Genomic DNA, 19,958 nt, shown 5'->3' with positions numbered 1-19,958 from the left:
GGCACCTTTTATTATGGCCACCTCCACTGGCACTTTCAGTGCCTCAATCAATTGTGCAAGCATCTCTGCATGTTGTACTGGTGACCCGTCATTTCTCCTGAAACCTCTTCTTTCCCACTGTGCCAATCCCAAATGTATTGTTGATGTTACATAGGCCGAATCAGAGAAAATGTTAGCTGCATGTCCTTCCATCATATTCAGCGCACTAATCATAGCTACCAATTGTGCTTCCTCTGCCGAGTAATGTGATGGTAATCACTGTTGAGATGCTATTACATACTCCCCATTATTGTTACCTACTACCGCTGCTCCAGTGTATCTCCTTCCAGTATCAGGGTCTATGCTTGATGACCCGTCAATGTAAACCATGTCTGCCCTTCTATTTCATCTTCTTTTACCTGTATGTTCCATTCCATTCTTTGCATATGTGCTGCACAATCATGAATATAATCCCCTTCCTCTGCAGGTTCTGCTATGTAGGTAGCTGGCTTCACTACACAACACCTCACCACCTCAATGGCAGGGTTTGTCAGTATGACCTCAAACCCTGATGCCCTCTGTGTTGTGAGTGTGCTTTTTGATTTTTCCAGAATGGCAAAAAGCGAGTGCTCCATGTTAAGTACTGTGGGACACCGCATGGTGATTGTCGCTGCCTTCTCTTTTGCAAACGCAGCAGCCACAATTGCTTGTTTGCAGGGAAATTGTCCTTGCATCACTGGGTCTAGAATACCACTGTAATATGCCAATGGCTTGTCTCCCTGTGGCTTCTTTTGTGTGAGGACAGTCGTCATCACTGAGCCATCTGAGTGTGAGAACAGGTAGAATTTTTCTCTGTAGTTAGGTGTGGCCAGAACTGATGCGTGGGCCAGCGCTTCTTTTAGCACTGTGAAACTCTCATTCATTTCTGATGTCCATTTGAATTCCCTCTTCTCCTTTTGTGCGTCCTTAAGGGCCTGCAATAAAGGTTTGGTGAATGTAGAATAATGAAACACCCATGCCCTGCAGTAGTTGCATAGCCCCAGGAACTTCTGCATTTCTTTCACTGTGCGTGGGCATGCTGTGAAGTGAACTCCCTGTACCCTTTCTGGTGTTATCCTGCACACGTCATTGGATATTATCTGTCCCAGGTACACAACCTCTTCCTGGCAATATTGCAATTTTGCTTTGTCCACCTTGTCTGCTAGCATTGTTAGAAGGTGCACTGAATCTGCAGTACACTCTTCCTCTGTCTCACTGCATATCAGCAAATCGTCAACCTACTGAATCACTGTGCTTGGCATTTGTAAATTACTCAGGTCCATTTGGATCACCCTGTTGTAGATGCTAGTTGACTCACAGTACCCTTGGGGCAACCTAGTGTGCTCGAATCCGGTTCCACGATATGTAAACGCTGTCAGGTATCTTGAATCTGGGTGCAATGGTAGAGAAAAGAAGGCCTTCTTCAAGTCAGTGACTGTGAAGAACTTCGCCTTTGTCGGGATGTTGCACAATATTGTAGCAGGGTTCGGTACCAAGGGAAATTCGGCCTCAACCACATTGTTTAGAGGGCATAAATCCTGTATGAATCTCCATGACCAACCCTTTGATTTCTTTATTGGGTATATCACAGTGTTGCATGGCAATGTGGATGTCTATATGATGCCCTGCTGCTATAATGCATTTAGAGTCAAGTATATCCCCTCATCTGCTTCCCTGGACAAAGGGTATTGTTTTGCACGCGTCAATAGTGCCCCTTCTTTTAATTTTATCTTCACCGCCCCCGCTCCTTTAGTACCTCTACATCATGGGGTCCCTTGGTCCATAACTTCTCTGGCACTTTTATTTAGATCTTTCTTTGTGTGTTTGTTCCATTTTTGTCACTAACTTTGTTAAGACGGGTACCATATTTTCTTTACTTGAACTGGACAGGGTATCTGTAGATGGAATATCATCTATCCCTTCTCCTCTTCATTGGAGAACACCTGTTCATCTGATACTCCTGTCATTTTAGTGTTGGGTCGATGCATAGCACTGTGTTCCATTCCATGCTGTGGTCATCTGTCCCACATAGGATCACCATATCCTTGCATACCACCACATCCTCTAGCTGTAGCACAAGCGTGGTTCCCTTCATATCATTCTTCTGGCACTGTGGTCTGAACAGAAATTCGGATGCCAGTTGTAACACCATTCCCTGTATTCCCGGGACCCATCCCAACAGGATCTCGACCCCTTTATAGGAACATACTCGGGTATAGGGGCTAGGCTCACAGGGTGCTCTGAGCGCGACCACTCATTTGTAGTAAATACCTGGTGTGCACACCATCCCTTTCTCTGTGAATGAGATTGTTGCGTTAAGCTTGCTGAGCAAATCTCTCCCTTGTATATTGATAGGAGTGTCTTTGGAATACATTAGTGGTGCTACGATGGGCTGTGTTCCTTTGGTTAGTGGTAAATCTTTTGTTACTGGAACCGTTTTGACTGCCCCAAAGAAGCAGGGCACATCCATCACCTTGTTTGATAACAGGAATCCCCCATCCCTAATGTAGGATTTGGTGGCTCCTGTGTCTATAAGAAAGGAGAATTATTTTGGTCCTATTTTCAATGCTACCTTGGGTTCCTCTTAGGGGCCATCAATTACTGCTAGGACTGCACACACTCAGGCTTTCTGTGGGCCCCCCTATTGCTGCTTTTTACCCTGTGGGAAAGGGAAAGGATTTTATCCCACAATGCTACTCTGGGTTTAGTGGGGTACAGCATTCTGCCCTAACACCACTGCACTTCTTGTCGCTACTGCTGGGAGTTGTGTCATGGTTGAAGTTGCTATTCAACCATACGTTGTCTGCCCTTGTGTCTGTGTCCCTCCTTGCTGTGCAGACATCTGTCCCTGCTGTGACTGGACTGGCAGGAACTGCCTCTGCTGCCACTGAAGCAGTAATGTGTGAACCCCTATTGCTGTGCCGCTTATATCGCTTGTTCCTGTGCTTGCTGTACAAAAGGGCAGGTGCACGCAAGATGCCCCATGTTCTGGCACATATAACAAAGACCGAAGATACTGTAACCTGACCCTCTGTATCCTCTTCTTCCTCGTTGCAGGTACCCTCTTCCCATAGTAAAAAATCCCTGTGCATATAATTCCCCTGTTGCAGGCTTCCCCATTGTAGCATACATTGCGGCCACAAGTAACTCCCATGCTGCGGCATGTTCTGCACAGGTAACCCACCCTGTTGGGCAGGGGCCACTGCAGCGTTGTCAGGCACGAGCATTGCCCCTTGTGTACTTTGCCAGTTTCTTTTGTACCAGTTTGTTTTCTGCTTTGGCAATGTTTTCTGCTGCCTGTCTCTCTCTCTCTCTCCTGATTCCATGTGCAGTAATTTACTATTGTTGGCTTTATTTACAGCCATCCCTTCTATTCCCACAATCTTATCTAGTGATGACTGAACCTTTGCTTGCAACCCCTTGACCAATATGTGGTAAAATGAAGGTATGCACTCGTCCCAGGACCTTTGTGTCTCCTGTGTCAAGAGATCCTGCACCTGCTTTATGTAATTTACGGGGTCATCATCACACTTCATTTTATGTGCAATCACTATCCATAGATCATAGCGATCGAGATACATGCTCCTCAGTACTTCCCACACGTGAGCTTGGCAGTTGTTAAATGGAGCCCCATTGTTGGCATGTGTTCTTAATTGTACCCCCTTACACCTTGCCTGCTCCCATATTTTGTCTCCCTGCTCCCCTATGATTATCACATTTAAGCTCTTCTTATCCCTTATGGACAGTGTCACCACTGCTGTCTTTTATTTGAGCGCCTATATCCATATACTGGACCCTGCCACAAGGGAGGGCAGGCTACATATTAGATTTTCTCGGTCCATAGTCTGCCATGGACATAATGTGCATCCCCTTTTTGCTTTTGTTATAGTGGCATGTGACTACTTCTTGTTCCTGTTCCCCCATTACCTTGGTGGCCTGGGCCTTACCCACATTTATCTTCCCTGTTCTACTGCAGAAGGAAGGTTGACCAGTCCCATCCACTCTCCCTACTATCAAGTCATCATTTTTGCTTTCGTCCCCTTCTTCTGTCTTTGTCTGGTGTCTATTTACTGCCATCTCTGTTACTCCATTCTCCCCCTACTCCTCCCTCATCTGAAGCTGCACTATCCTCGCCGCCTTATTCAGTTTCTTCCTCCTTCTCTTCTTCCTCCCCGTCAACCAATTTGAATTTGATCCTCCCTGACAGCCATTTCCCCTTGTCCCCTTTTGTTTTTCTCTGCACCTCCTCCTGTATTACCCTCTCCGCTTCATTAAATATGGCATCCATCTGTAATCGTGTGTTCTTTCCAATGTCTGCTACGTACTTTTTTTGTCACGCTCTATGTACTTCCTCTTCTCATGCGTCCCTGTTCCACTTTTATCTCTGTTGTTTCTTTATCTCCTTCTGACTGTGGGCTTGTATATCCCGCCACAAGTTGTAATGTCAGATAGACACCGTAGGGTGGGGGCGAAGCACTGCGCCCATCCCCTTCTTTTGTCCCTTCTCACCCTTTTTACATTTGTTCCTCTTTTGTTTTCATCGTCTAATTTCTAGAGCCCCAATATATTCTGTCTGCTTTTTAGCTTGGAGCCCTTGTATTTTGTTAACAAGTATGAGAACATGTTTTTTTTATTCTACTGTGAAACGTTCCTTCCCCGGGCCACTCATGGAAGCACTGACCTGCAGTCTCCTGGCCTCACAGAAAATTATATTTCAATATTTTATCACAATACTGGGGCAAGTTTCTGCACATATGATCGAGGGGAAAGTCTAAATAGGCCATTATCCCCTGTCCTCCAACTCTCTTTCCCCTATGTCCCAATTACTCTAGGCCAGTGGTCTGCAACCTTTGGCTCCCAGATGTGTTTGGACTACCATTCCCATCCGGCCTGTACAGCATAGTCAATGTCAGGAGATCATGGGAGTTGTAGTCCGAAACATCTGGAGAGCCACAGGTTGCAGACCCCTGCTCTAGGCCCTCTTCCCCCTTTTCTTTACCCACCTTTTTCTACAATATTCACCCCCAAACCCCTATCACTCCTTTCCTCTCTCACTCCGGCCTTCTCCTCGGGCCCACCCACTCACGCTCACCTGACACACTGACCTTCTCCTCAGACCCGACCACTCACTCCAAGTTAATAAGCAACAGAATAATAATGATAGTGCTCATGGCATCTATATTATACAAGAGGTACCCCTCGATGCTGAGCCATACACCAAGAATCAACACCACATGAACAAAACTTGCTACCACACGCACGTCCCTCGATATGCCTCCAAGACAACAATATGAAAGAAACAACGCCTGTCTACCCCTAATTACGCAACTATACAATCGAAAATCACCAAAGCTACACGCATCTACCATCTAAGGGAGTCCGCCACTTACTACACACCTCTCCTGTTCTAATACAGGCATGTCCACTCAGGGTGGTTTGTGCGAAACACTACTACTATTAGGGCCGATCGTCATCCCACCTTGAGGATGCATCCTAAGCACCAAAACATTCTATCCCTCCCTTGCTGCGGGCATGCAACCGCAATGCAGTGCTTTCTTGCATGGTTACACTCACGTCCTTGAGATCCTTGGATCCCCTCGGCACCGAGCCTCCCGTGTGTGCTCGCTCTCCTTGTGAGCGCAGGCGGTGCACGGGACCCAACAGACCTTTGTGAACTTGTGGTGTCTGCAGGACCTCCTCAGTGATGTGTGGGAATCAGGTCTGAGGTGGCTGGACCTGTGCCCCCAAGGGAGGGCAACCGCAATATCCTCGACGAACTGATACAACTGAGGATCTCGCTGGCGCCTCCAAAAAATCTACCATGGGTCCTCCGAAACTCCTAATAAATTATTACCACAGCAAGTCCAAAAAGGAGATCACACCAGCCAAGAAGTAACGCTGTTTATTACAGCTGGGCCAACGTGGACCAGAACTGATTGATGAGAGCTGACAACTGTCAACACATTGAATATTGTTTGTATACACGTAATACAATGTTTATAATGTTAGAAACTGTTGCACTTCGAGCTTCTTGTTTTGCAGTTCAGATGAACACTATTGAGTTATGTAATTTCCTTACAACTAAACATATGTTAGTGAAATATTATTGGAGCAAACAGTTCTGCCCTTGCTTGGTTTATTTCCTCCCCATGCGATGCCACATTGGTTTCCCACTCTTCTCGCAAACGGTTTGCAATTAGTAAGAAAAATTTGTGCTGACCTTAGGTTCTTTATTAACCTGAAATTGGTCAGCACCACAGCGGATGGAACACAAGACACCCTGAACTAGTGGGAAGGGAGACATTCACACCGCATCTTAAAGATAGCGACCTTCATAAACATTGTAAAGTACTATGTGAGGACTAGTTACTTCCCAGGGACGTTGGAACTTACCGTCTGATTGGTTGTTCAAGGCAAGCAGCTCCAGACCACCTGGCTGTTCCCATGCCCACTAACTAATAGGAAATGAAGACGGTGGTGGTCTTGTGTGTATGAATCGAGTCAACTTCCCCAGCTCCTGTTAGCAACCGTTAGACTGGTTTGCCAGCCTTGATCACATCCCCCAGTGCTATTTCAGCTACTCTGGTCCTGACCTGGAGTCCTCCGTAGTGTGTGTTTACCTGTGGTTTCACTTACCTCATGCTGGTACCTACAAGTGCACTCATCTCATTGTTATAAACAAGGGATCCCTCTCTAGGTTGAATGCAGAGAGAGAGAGAGAGAGAGAGAGAGAGAGAGAGAGAGAGAGAGAGAGAGAGAGAGAGAGAGAGAGAGAGAGAGAGAGAGAGAGAGAGAGAGAGAGAGAGAGAGAGAGAGAGAGAGAGAGAGAGAGAGAGAGAGAGAGAGAGAGAGAGAGAAAAAGGTATACCTATATATATAGAGAGAGAGAGAGGGAGCGAGAGAGAGATAACTTCAGCCCCCAGAGTCCCTAATTTTCTCCCCCCTAGGAGGCTTCTCTTATTGCCCCATTTATTCATTTATTCTCTCAGTTGGTAGGTGAACCCCCTGTCTGGCGCTGAATCAGCATCTTCATTACATTAATTTCACTTCAGTTCTTAATGATCTTATCTTACTTGTTGAAATTATGTTGTGTGTGAATTGTCATTCACTTCTTTTTTCGCTCTCTACACTGACTCTGACTGACTCAGTGAGTCAAATAGTCAGCAACAGAGCAGAGCACGTCGGCCCGCATGCACACACTGGACCTCATTACATGTCCAGCAGTAACCGTGCTGGTAAAACCGGCAGGTAGCCGCTGGACCTGTAATGAATAACCAGCGCCTGACTTCCTGGTGCCATCAGGCTATTCCAAGGCCGGTGGCCGGGAAGTCAGGTGCCGGCAATTTTGTTAGTCCCATTCCCATGGAATCCTTTGGAACTCCATGGGAATGGGGACACAGGAGCACCAGCACGTTAACAATGGTGCTTGTGCTCCCGTGAGAAGTTTGCGAGCGGGTGCCGTCCTGCCCGACAGGTCTGACCCTGGCGGGCGGGACGGCTCCCGCCCGCAGAGTTGTATTGTGCCGATACAGAAACAACAGTACTGGTAGGCCTACCAGCACCGTTGTTCCTGAACCGGCACAGTTGTAATGAGGCCCAGTGTGCCTCCACTCTCCTCAAGAAGGCCTCGTCTTGGGCTTGCCCATGCGCTCCTCACACACTTGTCTCGTCGTTAGACTCATGCTCTGCTACCATGCTCATCTCAAGTTCTGCTCCAAATAGATCTGCATTCCTGTGTCGCTTGCTTCTGGCCACACCCAGAGCAGCAGAAAGTACAAGACAGCCACCCAGAGGCCCAGGCAGCCCCCCAGGAAATGTTGTGCGATGTCACTCACATCACATGTCTATTAACATGAATATTCGAGCGGGATGCCTGTGACACCACACCGGCGGGTGACAGCCAGATCTGGAACATGGAAACAAACTCCCCAGGGCCTGGATGCCTATTGCGATTGGTTGTTTTGTTTAATTCAAAAGTAACGGTCTGAACTTACAGTGAAGTAACAACGAAGTGAATAAAATGTCCAGTTCCAATTTCCCTTTGCGCACCCCGCCTCGGGACCTGAGTCTAAATGCTGGCTAGAGAGGTGCTCGACTCAAGCACTGAAAAAAAAGTTGTTGATTGAGTAACACATACACACACAACGCGGCATCTTCACGGACCTGAAGTGTGTATTTTACATTTGGGCTTACTGCACAAAAACACCCAGACGTGCTTGGATTGGAAAAGGTTGCTTTAATGTGACAGGCCAAAGCTCACAAATAACCGCTAACCTGACTCCCTGGATTTACAGACTAACACAACATTTCTAACAACCAATAATTCAACACTTTGAGTTCCCTCCAACAAATAAATAATTAATTATTTCCACTTCCTCCCTACCTATCCCTTGGTCCCTACCATCTCGTTACCATCTTCTCAAGGCGTCCCACTTTCTCCCCGGGGCCATGCCCCTCCATGTTCAGTACCTGTTCCCCTGGGGTAGCCCGTTTGTGCAAACAGCATCACCCCCATCATTTCCAGCGCTATTCCCCCATTGTGCTTCACTCCCCCCTCATCTAAAGGGGCCATGCCCCCGGCAACCAACAACCTCAATACCTTAGGACTCCCCTCTACACCAAACTCCTTCCTCCTATGACCTGCAGCCAGGCTGACCTGCCACATCAGCAACGAAAACTTTACATCACAACTTCCCCAACTAATGCCCCAGTCTGTCACACGAAAACTACCCACAAAACCACATACGGCCCTTCAACTCTAAGCATAAAACCCATGAACCTCTTGGGGGGGGGGGAGAACCAACCAAAAATTCCTAATTAAAAACCCTCACCTCCCCTGAAATTTGAACCCTCGCCGTCCTAGAAAAAGTGGGTGGGAGGGCGGGGACAAATGCTCATCCAACCGTCGCCTGCTCCCGAACCTTCCCTGCCCCCTTTAATACCTCTGAGGACACGCTATGCGCAGGCCAGCTCTTCACATTCCCCCGTGCTCCCCTTTGGGCTTACTGCACAAAAACACCCAGACTTGCTGGTAGTGGAATAGGTTGCTTCAATGTGACAGGCCAAAGCTCACAAATAACCGCTAACCTGGTTCCCTGGCCTTACAGACTAACACAAAATGTTTTAACAACCAATTTAATAATCCAACACTTTCAGTTCCCCCCAACACATAAATAATTAATTAATTCCAATTCCTCCCTACCTATCCCTTGGTCCCTACCGTCTCCTTACCATCTTCTCAAGGCGTCCCGCTTTCTCTTCGGGGCCATGCCCCTCCAACTTCAATACCTGTTCCCCCGGGGTAGCCTGTTTGTGCAAACAGCACCACCCCCATCATTTCCTGCGCTATTCCCCAATTGTACTTCACTCCTCCCTCATCTAAAGGGGCCATGCCCCCGGCAACAGAAAAACCCTCCACCAAGGTGTTCTTTCTGCCCCACCCCTACCAACTTCCTTCTACTTCCAACTCCTTATCTCTTGCACCTGCAAAGTCAAATTCAAAAGGTAATAACTGTTTCCATAAATTGACATGTGAACACCATCCTCCCTGAAACTCTTGAAGCCCTCATATATTATTTCTTTGTGCTTGATAACCTTCACTGCTGCCAAGGCACAACATTTCACCATCTCTCTATTTATTCCCTTCCTCACCCGCTCTATTGCTCCCACACTTCTCGCTCCCCTTCATACTCTCCACGGCAACGCTTAGTCCACTCTACACTTTCCTTGGGCCACATTTCCCGGACCCATACCAAATCCCTCTTCATATTTCTCAGCTGCGCCACGCCTGAGTCTCTTACTAGGTCATTCTCCCCTGCATGAATTATCATCCGCTCTGGAGACACATAGCACTCCTTCATCCCTGTCAACAAAGGCAGCAGCTGATTCCAACGAAGCCCCCCTAAACCTGACCACCTTACCAGCGCCACTTTGTAGCTGCACCCCAATTGGGTGCCAAAAACCCTTTTCTCCACCTCCTTCCCCACCCACTTAACAATAGAGTGGCCCACAATTCAAATCTGCAGCATCTCCCCCGGCCTCCGCACTGCATCTGAAAAAGAAATTACATTGTCACTTTTCAGTCACGACCACCCACCATTAAGCCCTCCCCTACGCCCCCTGTCCTTATTTCAAACAGCCCCTTTACCAAAGTCTCTAATATACCCTTTTTACTTCCCGGACCTCCACCTTCACAAACTTTTCACCTTATCCTCCGATAATCCCAACTGACTACCTTCAGATGCCGCACCCATCCTAAACGGCTGAGTTCCAAACTCCTCTGCCTTTTCCCCAACCCCTACCAACACCTTCCTTAGAACCCCCAAAACTTGTGCTGCTGATACTGCCGCCCCATCCTAATGCCGAAAAACCAAACCCGTCCTTCCCCACATAGTTCATTCCACGCCAAATATGTCCTCACAGGGCACAACTCCTTACTGCCCCAACCAGCAACACCCAACAGCCCTTTCCTTTTTGATCCGTCTTTGACCTCTTAATCCTGATGCCCAGGCCCAACTCCGAAAAATAAATATCTTCCCCATTCAGGCCACCTACTCCACTCTTTCCTCCCACCAGCTCAGACACCCTAAATGCCCCAAAGAACAACCATGTAAAGCAAGTTGCAAACATCACTCCCTCCCAAAGTGACCATCAGACCCCCTCCACAGCCCGACACAACCTGACCAAAAGAGCCGCGATACCGGCTTCCGACTATCCTTTCCCCTCTTACTCTCCCTGGCCCATGCCTCTAACATTCTGCTCGCCATTTCTCCAACGCTCGGCTGGAAACCCCAAAACCATTTCCCATAGAAAGCGAACCCCCCCATCTTCCCTGCTATAGTTGCCTTGGACCAACCCTTATCCATGCACCTCAAGAGGAAATTGACCACATCATCACTTCTCTGCTCTTCCGCATCCCCCTGCCATTCCAACTACAAGCTCCCCCTTTCATGAAATCCTACCATGCTCTCCTGTATGCCTCCCTAGATGCCGGGGAGCGAACTCTCCACCAAAGACAGCGCTTTCAACTTCCTATCTTCCACAGCTCCTCTGGAATCCGCTACCCCTCCTGTTCTGCTCCTGGAGCCAATCCACAGAATCTCTGACATTGAAAACGAGATAATGCATCAGCGATGCCATTATCCTTCCCCGGCACATGTGTTGCCCTAAACATCACATTCCATTCCATGCAACGCAAGACAAACTCCCTCATTAACCTCGCCACCCTCTGAACCCATGCCGACTGCCTGTTCACTACATGAACCACGCATTCATTGTCAATGTTGAAGTTCACTTTCCTGTTCTTCAACTCCTTCCCCCACAACTCCATCGCAACCAACAAAGCAAAGAATTCCAGAAATGCTATGCTTCTTCCTTCCTTCAACCAACGCGATGGCCACTTCTGAGAATATCTGTACTTCCCATGACACCGGATCCCCTTGTAGCCACACGGACACACAGTTAAAACTCTCCAGAAAACGCGACCAAATCCTACAGTCTTCCCGAACTGCCCCTGACACCCTCATCCGATGGTGTGGGCACTTTGCTCCCGCCATAGACCATGCCATGTTCCTACAAAAAGTCCGCCCTGGGGCCACCACCTTGCATGCAAAATTTAAATGCCCCACCAGCCTCTGTATCTCCACTAGTGTAATCTTCCGAGTTTCCACCGCTTTCTCAAACAAACCTATCAGTCTGCTCACCTTGTTGTGCGGCAAGCGTGAGGTCATGGCCACTGAGTCCAATTCAATCCCTAAAAAGGTCAACACTACTGCCGGTCCTTCCTTTTTGTCTTCTGTCAACGGCACCCCCAACTCTCCCATCAGTTCCTGAAACATCCCTAGCATCTCCCCGCACTCCTTTTCTTTGCCCGCCCCACTAATGAACAGAAAGTCATCTAGGTAATGCAATACCCCTTCCGATCCATAACTATCTGAAAAAACCCACTGCAAAAATGAAACGCTCGAACAAGGCGCAAGAAATTGCGCACCCCATCGGCAAGGCCTTGTCAATGTAGATGCAGTCCTCAAATTGCATTCCCAGCAGCTAAAAATCCTCCGGATGCACCTGCAACCACCTGAAAGCCACCTTAATGTCGCACTTGGCCATGAAGGCCCCGCACCAGCCTTCCTCACCAAACCCACTGTCTGATCCACACTTGCGTATACAACCCCACACTCCTCCGGAGCAATAAAATCGTTTACTGACATGCCCTCTGGCCATGACAAATGGTGTATTAACCTAAATCCCCCCAGGACCTTCTTGGATACAACACCCAGTGGGGATACCACTAAATCCCCTGGCAGATCAGCAAATGGCCCTACCACCCTACCTGCTCTTATCTGCTTGCCCAATATTTCTCTTACCACTTCCACATTTTCCCTAGCGGACTTCAAATTCTCAGCCCAGCGCTGCACCCTTGTATCCTGATAACCCAACCTAAAGCCATAACGAAAATCATCTCCCAAAATCTCTGACCCCCTCCCTGTCCGGAGAAAATCAAGCCACTTCTCCAACAGCTCCAATTTAATTGGAGCAAAAGCCTTTCCCCACAACCGCCCTCCCTGCTCCTTGCCCTCTCCCCCTGTCTCTCTGATGGAAACATTGAGTAATTGGGTGCCTCCCCACACACTTACTGCATTCATGTCTAAACCTACATTCCGTCCTTGTGCAACCGTCCTTATTAAAGGCCCAGCATGCCACTGAGGGCTGCCCTCTGCCTCCTCCCTCTGCCCCCTGGTGGACGGGGCGACCAAGAAAGGGCCAGAAAGGCACGGGCAAACCACTCGCAGTGTGCAATGTCAGGGCTGGCCTCGTTGGTGCCATCCACTGCAGCCAGAGATCCATATCTATCTCACCCCAGACCGCCTGTCAGTCCTCTGCCATCCTTGCCCTAAATTCTTCATCATAACGCACCCATGCGAAGCCCCCGAAACTCATGAATGCCTTTCTAATCACGTCCATGTATTTCAAAAGAGCCACACATCTCTCTGGACATTTCTCACAATAGACACTCGCAAAGACAATAAAAGCCAATGTCCAATTCTCGATTGTCACCGGCACCTTTGGACTCAAGGCCAGCTCCCTCTCCTCCTCTTTAGAACCCTCTTTCGCTCTCAACTCCCTATGAAGCAGCTTGAACACGTCCACAAATTCCCCTGCCCAGATCTTATCCTTCGTTGTTGTCATCAAATGTGCTCCCAGTGGTTTCGCAATACCAATGTATGGCAGCTTTTTCTCCTTGCCCTTTCCTTCTGCAACTTTCTCATTTGTAACCTGTATCTCGGGTGCCAAGGGCACAATCACCCTATCTGTCTGCACCTCCACCGCAGAAATCTCCTTCTCCCCCACCAAGGCTCCCATAGCCTGACCGCCAATCTCTCTCCTCGCCCCTTGCAACCCTGACTCTTCCCTTCTTGGCCCCAACCCTGTGTCCCCCCTCTGCCAAGCCGCTGGCCAGTACCCTTCTCGCTCACCTCTTTCTGCCCTGCAATCGCCCGTCTGCAGCCTGGCCTCCACTCCGATGTTCCTCATCTCCTTCCTTACTGGGCTACTGCTGCCGGGACAAAACATGTCAACAGTCTCACCCAGCCAGTTTTCCCCCCGACCTCTTGCCCTCTTGCACCCCTTTCAGCCGCCCCTCTTTGTGGCTTACAAAACCGGTCGACATGAATCAAATTTGAATTGGTCGGGGGCCGATAGCCTAATAATGAAAAGAGCAGGGTGACTCTAGCCTCTGGACCAGAGTATTATAATAACATCAAAAAACAGAAAAGATATGTCCAGAGAAAAGTATATTTAGAAAAAATGTATCCAAATGTATTTAAATTGATACAAAAATGGAAGACTAGTGAAGAAATCACAGAAAATGATTATTCACTGATCATTTTAACATTTCAAAACAGCAGCAACAATATGCCAAAAATTGGCTAAAACATCATCACTCATACTCAACATACATGATGCATTCATTCACACACAACTCATCATACCGTGGCATACATCCAAAGTACTAAAAGACACAACAAACATGCTAAGAACCAATGGGGAAAAGGAATTCATAACTAGTCCCCATAATGACACACATTATTGCGTGTTTACAAACAATAGAAATAATTCACAGACAATCTACTGTCAGGGTGGATAGGAAGAACAGATACAAAGATCACATCCCTGTAGAATTTATCTCTCGACCGGTTTCGACGTAGCGGTGGTTAACTGAACGTCTTCCTCAGGAGGTGGGTGTTACCATTCTGATGAAAACCTAGCTGTAGTGTGGCCAGTCACGCTGACAACTTAGCCTGAGCATTCAACGCCGTCTGCGGATCACTGCAGAACGGTTGCCGTATAATGAAATTGACCAGCAAAAGGGAGAACAGATGTTAATCTCTTCGTTCCAAACTAATTATAAATTCGAAACGCTACGCATGCGTGTAGGGACCGATAGCCTTATAAGCAAGTCCAATTCTGTCTGCTGCCGACTTTCTAATGCTCTTCACTTGGCTGCCTCAGCACTGAGTTCCAGCACCTTTCGTATGAAATACAACCAATAGGATCTGGGTCAGTGGGTTTTTTATAGGGTCATGACGGTAGGGCTTAACAGTTACTCATTCCTGTGTCAATGATTACCAAGCTTGGCGTCTATGAGGTGCGCTAAACCCATCTCTCTGCAGAAACTGTGTCAGCAATTTAACCCCTTGTTTACTCTTTCAGGTGCTGGGAAAGAGGCGGAAATCCTCGCTGTGACTGTAGCACAGAATACAGGTGGGGATGAAACCGAGGACTTCCTTGCTGCAACTGTAATAGTGGATACAGGTGAGGAAGGTGTCCTGAAGAACCAGCTAGAGAGTAATGTGGCAAATGGGGTGAATACCTGGGGCTGCTTATTACGTTTCATTTTTCCAGTGAGTGTGACTTCTCGAGTAGCCGCATATCAAAAAAGAGGCCCTAGAAATAACTTTCAAAGTGACCCCGTATAACACATTTTCAGCAAGTCCAATCCTTTCTTATTGGACCATTTGGAAGTAAAACAGGTTACTACACAAAAGAGTCCCAGAGTGCAGAGGCTTCCCGGGAAATATCTAGCATTCCCTATAGGCCAATACACCGCTGCCCATTAAAAGGCACTAATGAAAGTGACGTAAAGACAGGTGCCCATGTCACCTCCGGCACCTCCAGTGAGAGCCGCCAGTGCTCTCATTACAGGTGCACAGTGCCAGTGCCCCCAATAGGAGGCTGTGCTCATGGTAGGGAACTAATGAGCTGAGTCCTGCATTGGCTTCTTCTTTTTTTTTTTTACTTTTCTTTATTGGCATGGTGAGAGAACAGACAATCAACACACTGTACAGCATAGCAAGAGTGACAGATATATACATAGTAGTGCAATACATGGGAATGTTAGGTAGGTACCGGTGGGGCCATTGCCCAGCTCCAAGCGGCACACCAGTGGATTAGATTAGATCACCAGGAGGAGGGGAGGACAATAGTTCTAGGTCGTCTTTGTTATTTAAATATGTACAAAATTCCGTCTACACATTTCTGGGGCGGGAGGCCAGCGGGAGGGTATTGATGTAGTCCTCCTCGCACGTTTGAGTCCAGGTGAGGGCCCTCATCCACATCTCAAACGAGGGGGTGGATCGGCGCTTCCAACATTGTAATATGCATTTTTTGGCTTTTATGGTGGCAACATTGAGAAATCTAGACATTTTCCTCAACTCCGGGCTATCCCACAGGCCGAACAGTACAGCTAGGGGTTCTGCAGGGATACGGGATGCTGTGATGTCTGAGAGAGCTTCAATTATGTCCTTCCAGTATGGGCCCAGCGCGTCACAGGACCAGAACATATGAGTATGATCTGCACCAGGAGAACCGCACTTAGGGCACGTGCGGGCTTGGGTGTGTTCAAACCTGTCCAGTCTTTGAGGTGTGTAATATAGTCTGTTAAGGAGCTTGTATTGCATGCACCTATGCCTGGCATTCAGAGAGGTGGTCCGAGTGTGTGTGCACATTGTCCCCCACATTGCGTCCATGATGGGGAGGCCCAGCTCCTCACTCCACGTATCTCGCGCCTTGACTGGCATGTCTGTGGGGTCGGCCATCAACAGTTTGTACAGCGCAGACACTATCCCCCTAGCACCAGCTGAGTTTGATATATACTGGATCTCAGGTGAGTCGGAGGCTCATCTGGGTATAAGGGCCACCAGGCGCGGAACGCCACCCTCACCCTGTAGCATTGTAGCAGTTCCAATGCAGTACATAGGTGTTCCGGGCGCCACGTCTGCGGAGTGATAAACTTCCCGTCAGGGTAAAAGTCGGTCAGGGCCCGATAGCCTAGATCATGCCAGTGTTTCATTAAAAGCTTATCATGTGTAGGGCTGAGGCCCGGGAACTGCCAGATGGGCAGCCATTTGTAGTACGGGTGGTGGTCAGGTTGTATCTGCAAGATATATTTCCAGGCCCTAACAGTGGCCGCTACAGGGTCTGCCGGGGCGTTGGCGTGATATGTGTGATGGAGGATAAGGGTGTTAACGCTCTCGCTTGCTAGTTTCTCGAGCTTCACGAGCGGGGGAGGGGGTCAGAGAACATGTACCAGTATGTGGCGTGTTGGGCCTGCGCAGCTGTCCAATATTTGGCAAAATCGGGGGCGGTGAAACCCCCGTTACCATAGGGAAGAGTAATGTGTTGCCATTTCTTACGAACCGCGCCCGAGTGCCACAGAAATTGGGCACACGCAGCGTGTAAGTTCCTGAAATATCGTTTCTGGGCCAGATCGGCACATTTGTGAAGACGTAGAGGAATTTAGGTACCATAATCATTTTGATTAGAGATAGTCTACCCGACAAATAGAGTGGGAGACTGCGCCATTTCAACATTTGAGCCTCAGCAAGCTGCGCCACAGCCGCATAGTTGTCAGCCAACAGTGAATCTTTAGTGAGGGACACCTGCACTCCAAGGTACCTGATGCCTCTCGGTGACCATCGAAGGGGGAATTCACAGGACGGTTGTGTAGTGGACGGGGTGAGCTGGAAGATTTCAGATTTGGAATAATTTATGGTGAAGCCCGAGAAGGTGCCGCTTTTGGTTAAGTCTCTCAATATCGGATCTAGGTGGGCAGCCGGGTCTCTACCTCTGTGGAGAGCAAAGGGGGCCTAGGCCCTGGAGTTGACCAGGACTCTGGCTGCGGGGCTTGTGTAGAGGAGTTTGATGTACGATCTCATGCGTGGGCCAATTCCCATTTTGTGGAGCACCGCCCACATGTATTGCCAGGACACCATATCAAATGCCTTCTGGGCATCGAGGGTGACCGCCACGGCCTGTGCGTTGGGGTCAATTCTAGCCAGAACATTGAACAGGCGGCGGATATTTAGGGCGGTGGATCTGCCGGGCACGAAGCCACTCTGGTCGGGGTGGACTAGGTGGGGCATAATGGGGAGAAACCTATTGGAAATGATCTTGGCAAATATTTTTGTGTCAGTGTTGATCAGAGAAAGGGGCCTATAAGACCCACATTCGTCCAACGGTTTACCTGGCTTCGGTAATACAGTTATAAGCGCCTCACGCATGGATTGGGGTAGGATGTTTGACTCTAGGGATTCGTTCCACACCTCCAGGAGTCTGGGTGCCAGAATGGCTACATGCTCCCGATAAAACTCCGAGGTGAGGCCGTCGGGGCCTGGCGCTTTCCCCCTGGGGCAGTTCAAGATGACCGTGGTTGTTTCATCGAGGGTGATAGGGGCCTGAAGGAGGTCGCGCGGGAGAGGAGGGTCATGGGGATCTGATCTAACAGGGCGTCAGTGTCTTGCAGGCTGTGTTCTTGCTGGGGGCCATACAGGGTCGTATAGAATGTGGTGAATGTCCCGAGGATATCCTGGTCGGACCAGCACATGGTGCCACGTGTGTCCTTGACGCAATCAATGCGGTTCCTGCCCCCCTCAGTTCGGACCAGTCTGGACAGTGTTCTACCCGGCCTATCCCCCTCACTATACTTCCTGGCCGCCACAGGGCGGGCGAAGTACCAAACTTCTCTTAGGGCGTGGGACTCGAACGTTTCTAATTCCGCTCTAATCTGTGCCAGTGCAGTCGGGGAAGGGGAGGTGGCATATGCCCTCTCAAGCTCTTTTAATTTCGCTTCTGACTGTTGCAAGCTATTTTTTATGGCCTTGAGGACCCCAGCCTCTCTAGATATGCACATCCCACTGATGAAGACCTTGAATGCCTCCCAGCGCACTCCATCGGAGGTGTCATGCCTGTTGTTACACTCGAAAAAGGCAAAGAAGCAGTGAAGGAGCTAGCCTGTGGCCCGCATACACATGGCAAGAGGCCGCAGTTATTGAGTGGACATGGTGGGGTTGCCATCAACACATCAAAAGTCATGGATCCGTGGACATTTTAATAACATTCTAGGCTGTGTAGTCTATGGCGTGTGGTCGGCTCGTGGCCCGGGGAGAGCTATATGTAGTTCAATGAACTTCACCGCTTCGTCAGGGACAGTGAAGAAGAAGATCTTACCATCATGGGTAATCTTTAGTCGTGCCGGGAACAGGATGGTGTAGGGGCGTTGCGCTCCCTGAGCAGCTTTTTGACGCATAGGAACTGGCGCCTTTCCTGCTGCACCGCCAGCGAGAAGTCCGGGAAGATTCTTACCATATGGGCTTCAAATCGCAGGTCTCCCTTTTCCCGCGACAGGCAGAGGATGAGATCTCTGTCACGGTAGTTGAGAATCTTGGCGATAATGGGTCTGGGGATGCCGCCGGGTCTGGGGCGTGGAGCCAGGGCCCGATGAGCCCGCTCGACCGTGAAATACGGAGAGAGGGCAGGGTCGTCCAGTAGGTCCTTGAGGAGTTTCTATTATAAAAGAAGGATAAGATGGTAAACTTTCTCTACTTCCACCCCTCCTTCTCCCCCAACAATTAGACACCTCTGACAGATTCTCCGGCACTACAGGTCTTGACAACATAGACTGCGTGCAACATTCCAAATTTCAAAAAACATTTTTGTTTAATACAGAATATTTAAATTAAAACATAAGATACTACCCACACCTAACACAGTGTACAAAACTACCACTAAAACCTACAAAATCTAAAAAGCTAAATTTCAAATAAACCACTTACAAATGGACACAGACGAAATCACATATCACAGTACATAGAAAAAACCTAAATGTGTCACTAAAACAACATATAATCCCAACATGTTTCTGTTCTTTAAAGCCCCTTTCGGGTGAACATTCTTCAGGGGAACCTTTAAAACATCCACTATTCTTCTCAACACCGTGTTGAATGGGTAGTTTCAGGCAACCAGCCTGCAAAGAAGAGAAACAGAGGAAACTAATCAAATCCCCAGGGGATGGGGCATTACCAAATGTAAAAGTGGAGTTGACTCAGTCAAGAGAACAATTCCACAAAAAGGTTTAGAAATTAAACCAATTAGATTTACCTTAATGTGGTGAATCTTCAACGCACGTCTGTAAATGACAGATAGGCTAATTTTTCTTCATTGAAAAACCAAGATACTTCAAAAGGCGTCTCAATCCGCCGAAAATATCGTCACACCTAGAAAGGACACATCACACTACCAATGAGCCACAGATCACAACAGGACAACAGTCATGAATTGTTCAGGATATATTAAATAAAAATTACCTTCACGCAAGTGACAACCAAGTCTGCAGATAATTACAAAAGAGGAAAAAAGAGGACGCAGAACCAATCTGTAATATAAGAAGGGCGGTCACCAACCATCTCAAAGAGCATTAAAATGCACCGATACACCACGGCTCCCAAATGTGTAAAAAAAGGGAAGAAAAGAAACCATTTCAAGCCCAGCCTAGGTTGTGCATTAGAGCTCATGATTCCAAACAGTAGTGTCATACACCAGCGGTCTTCACAGCCATTAAATGTGTAAAAACATGCTGAACGTGACCAAGTAGTGAGAGATAG

General features: G+C 48.3%; 1 protein-coding gene across 1 annotated transcript in view; it reads left to right on the top strand.

Annotated features, from left to right (window-relative positions):
* The window catches only part of LOC138503502 (tolloid-like protein 2), a 186,946-nt gene that overhangs the window by 12,962 nt on the left and 154,026 nt on the right, over nucleotides 1–19,958 (top strand). Inside the window, exon 3 of the mRNA XM_069623284.1 lies at nucleotides 14,731–14,832. Within this exon, the coding sequence (XP_069479385.1) occupies nucleotides 14,731–14,832 (102 nt within the window). The remainder of the gene's footprint in view (nucleotides 1–14,730; nucleotides 14,833–19,958) is intronic.

The sequence above is a fragment of the Ambystoma mexicanum genome, chromosome 11 (assembly GCF_040938575.1).
Source record: "Ambystoma mexicanum isolate Mex_15411 chromosome 11, UKY_AmexF1_1, whole genome shotgun sequence".
Lineage (NCBI taxonomy): Eukaryota > Metazoa > Chordata > Amphibia > Caudata > Ambystomatidae > Ambystoma > Ambystoma mexicanum.
This window is presented reverse-complemented; position numbering and strand designations above follow the sequence as displayed.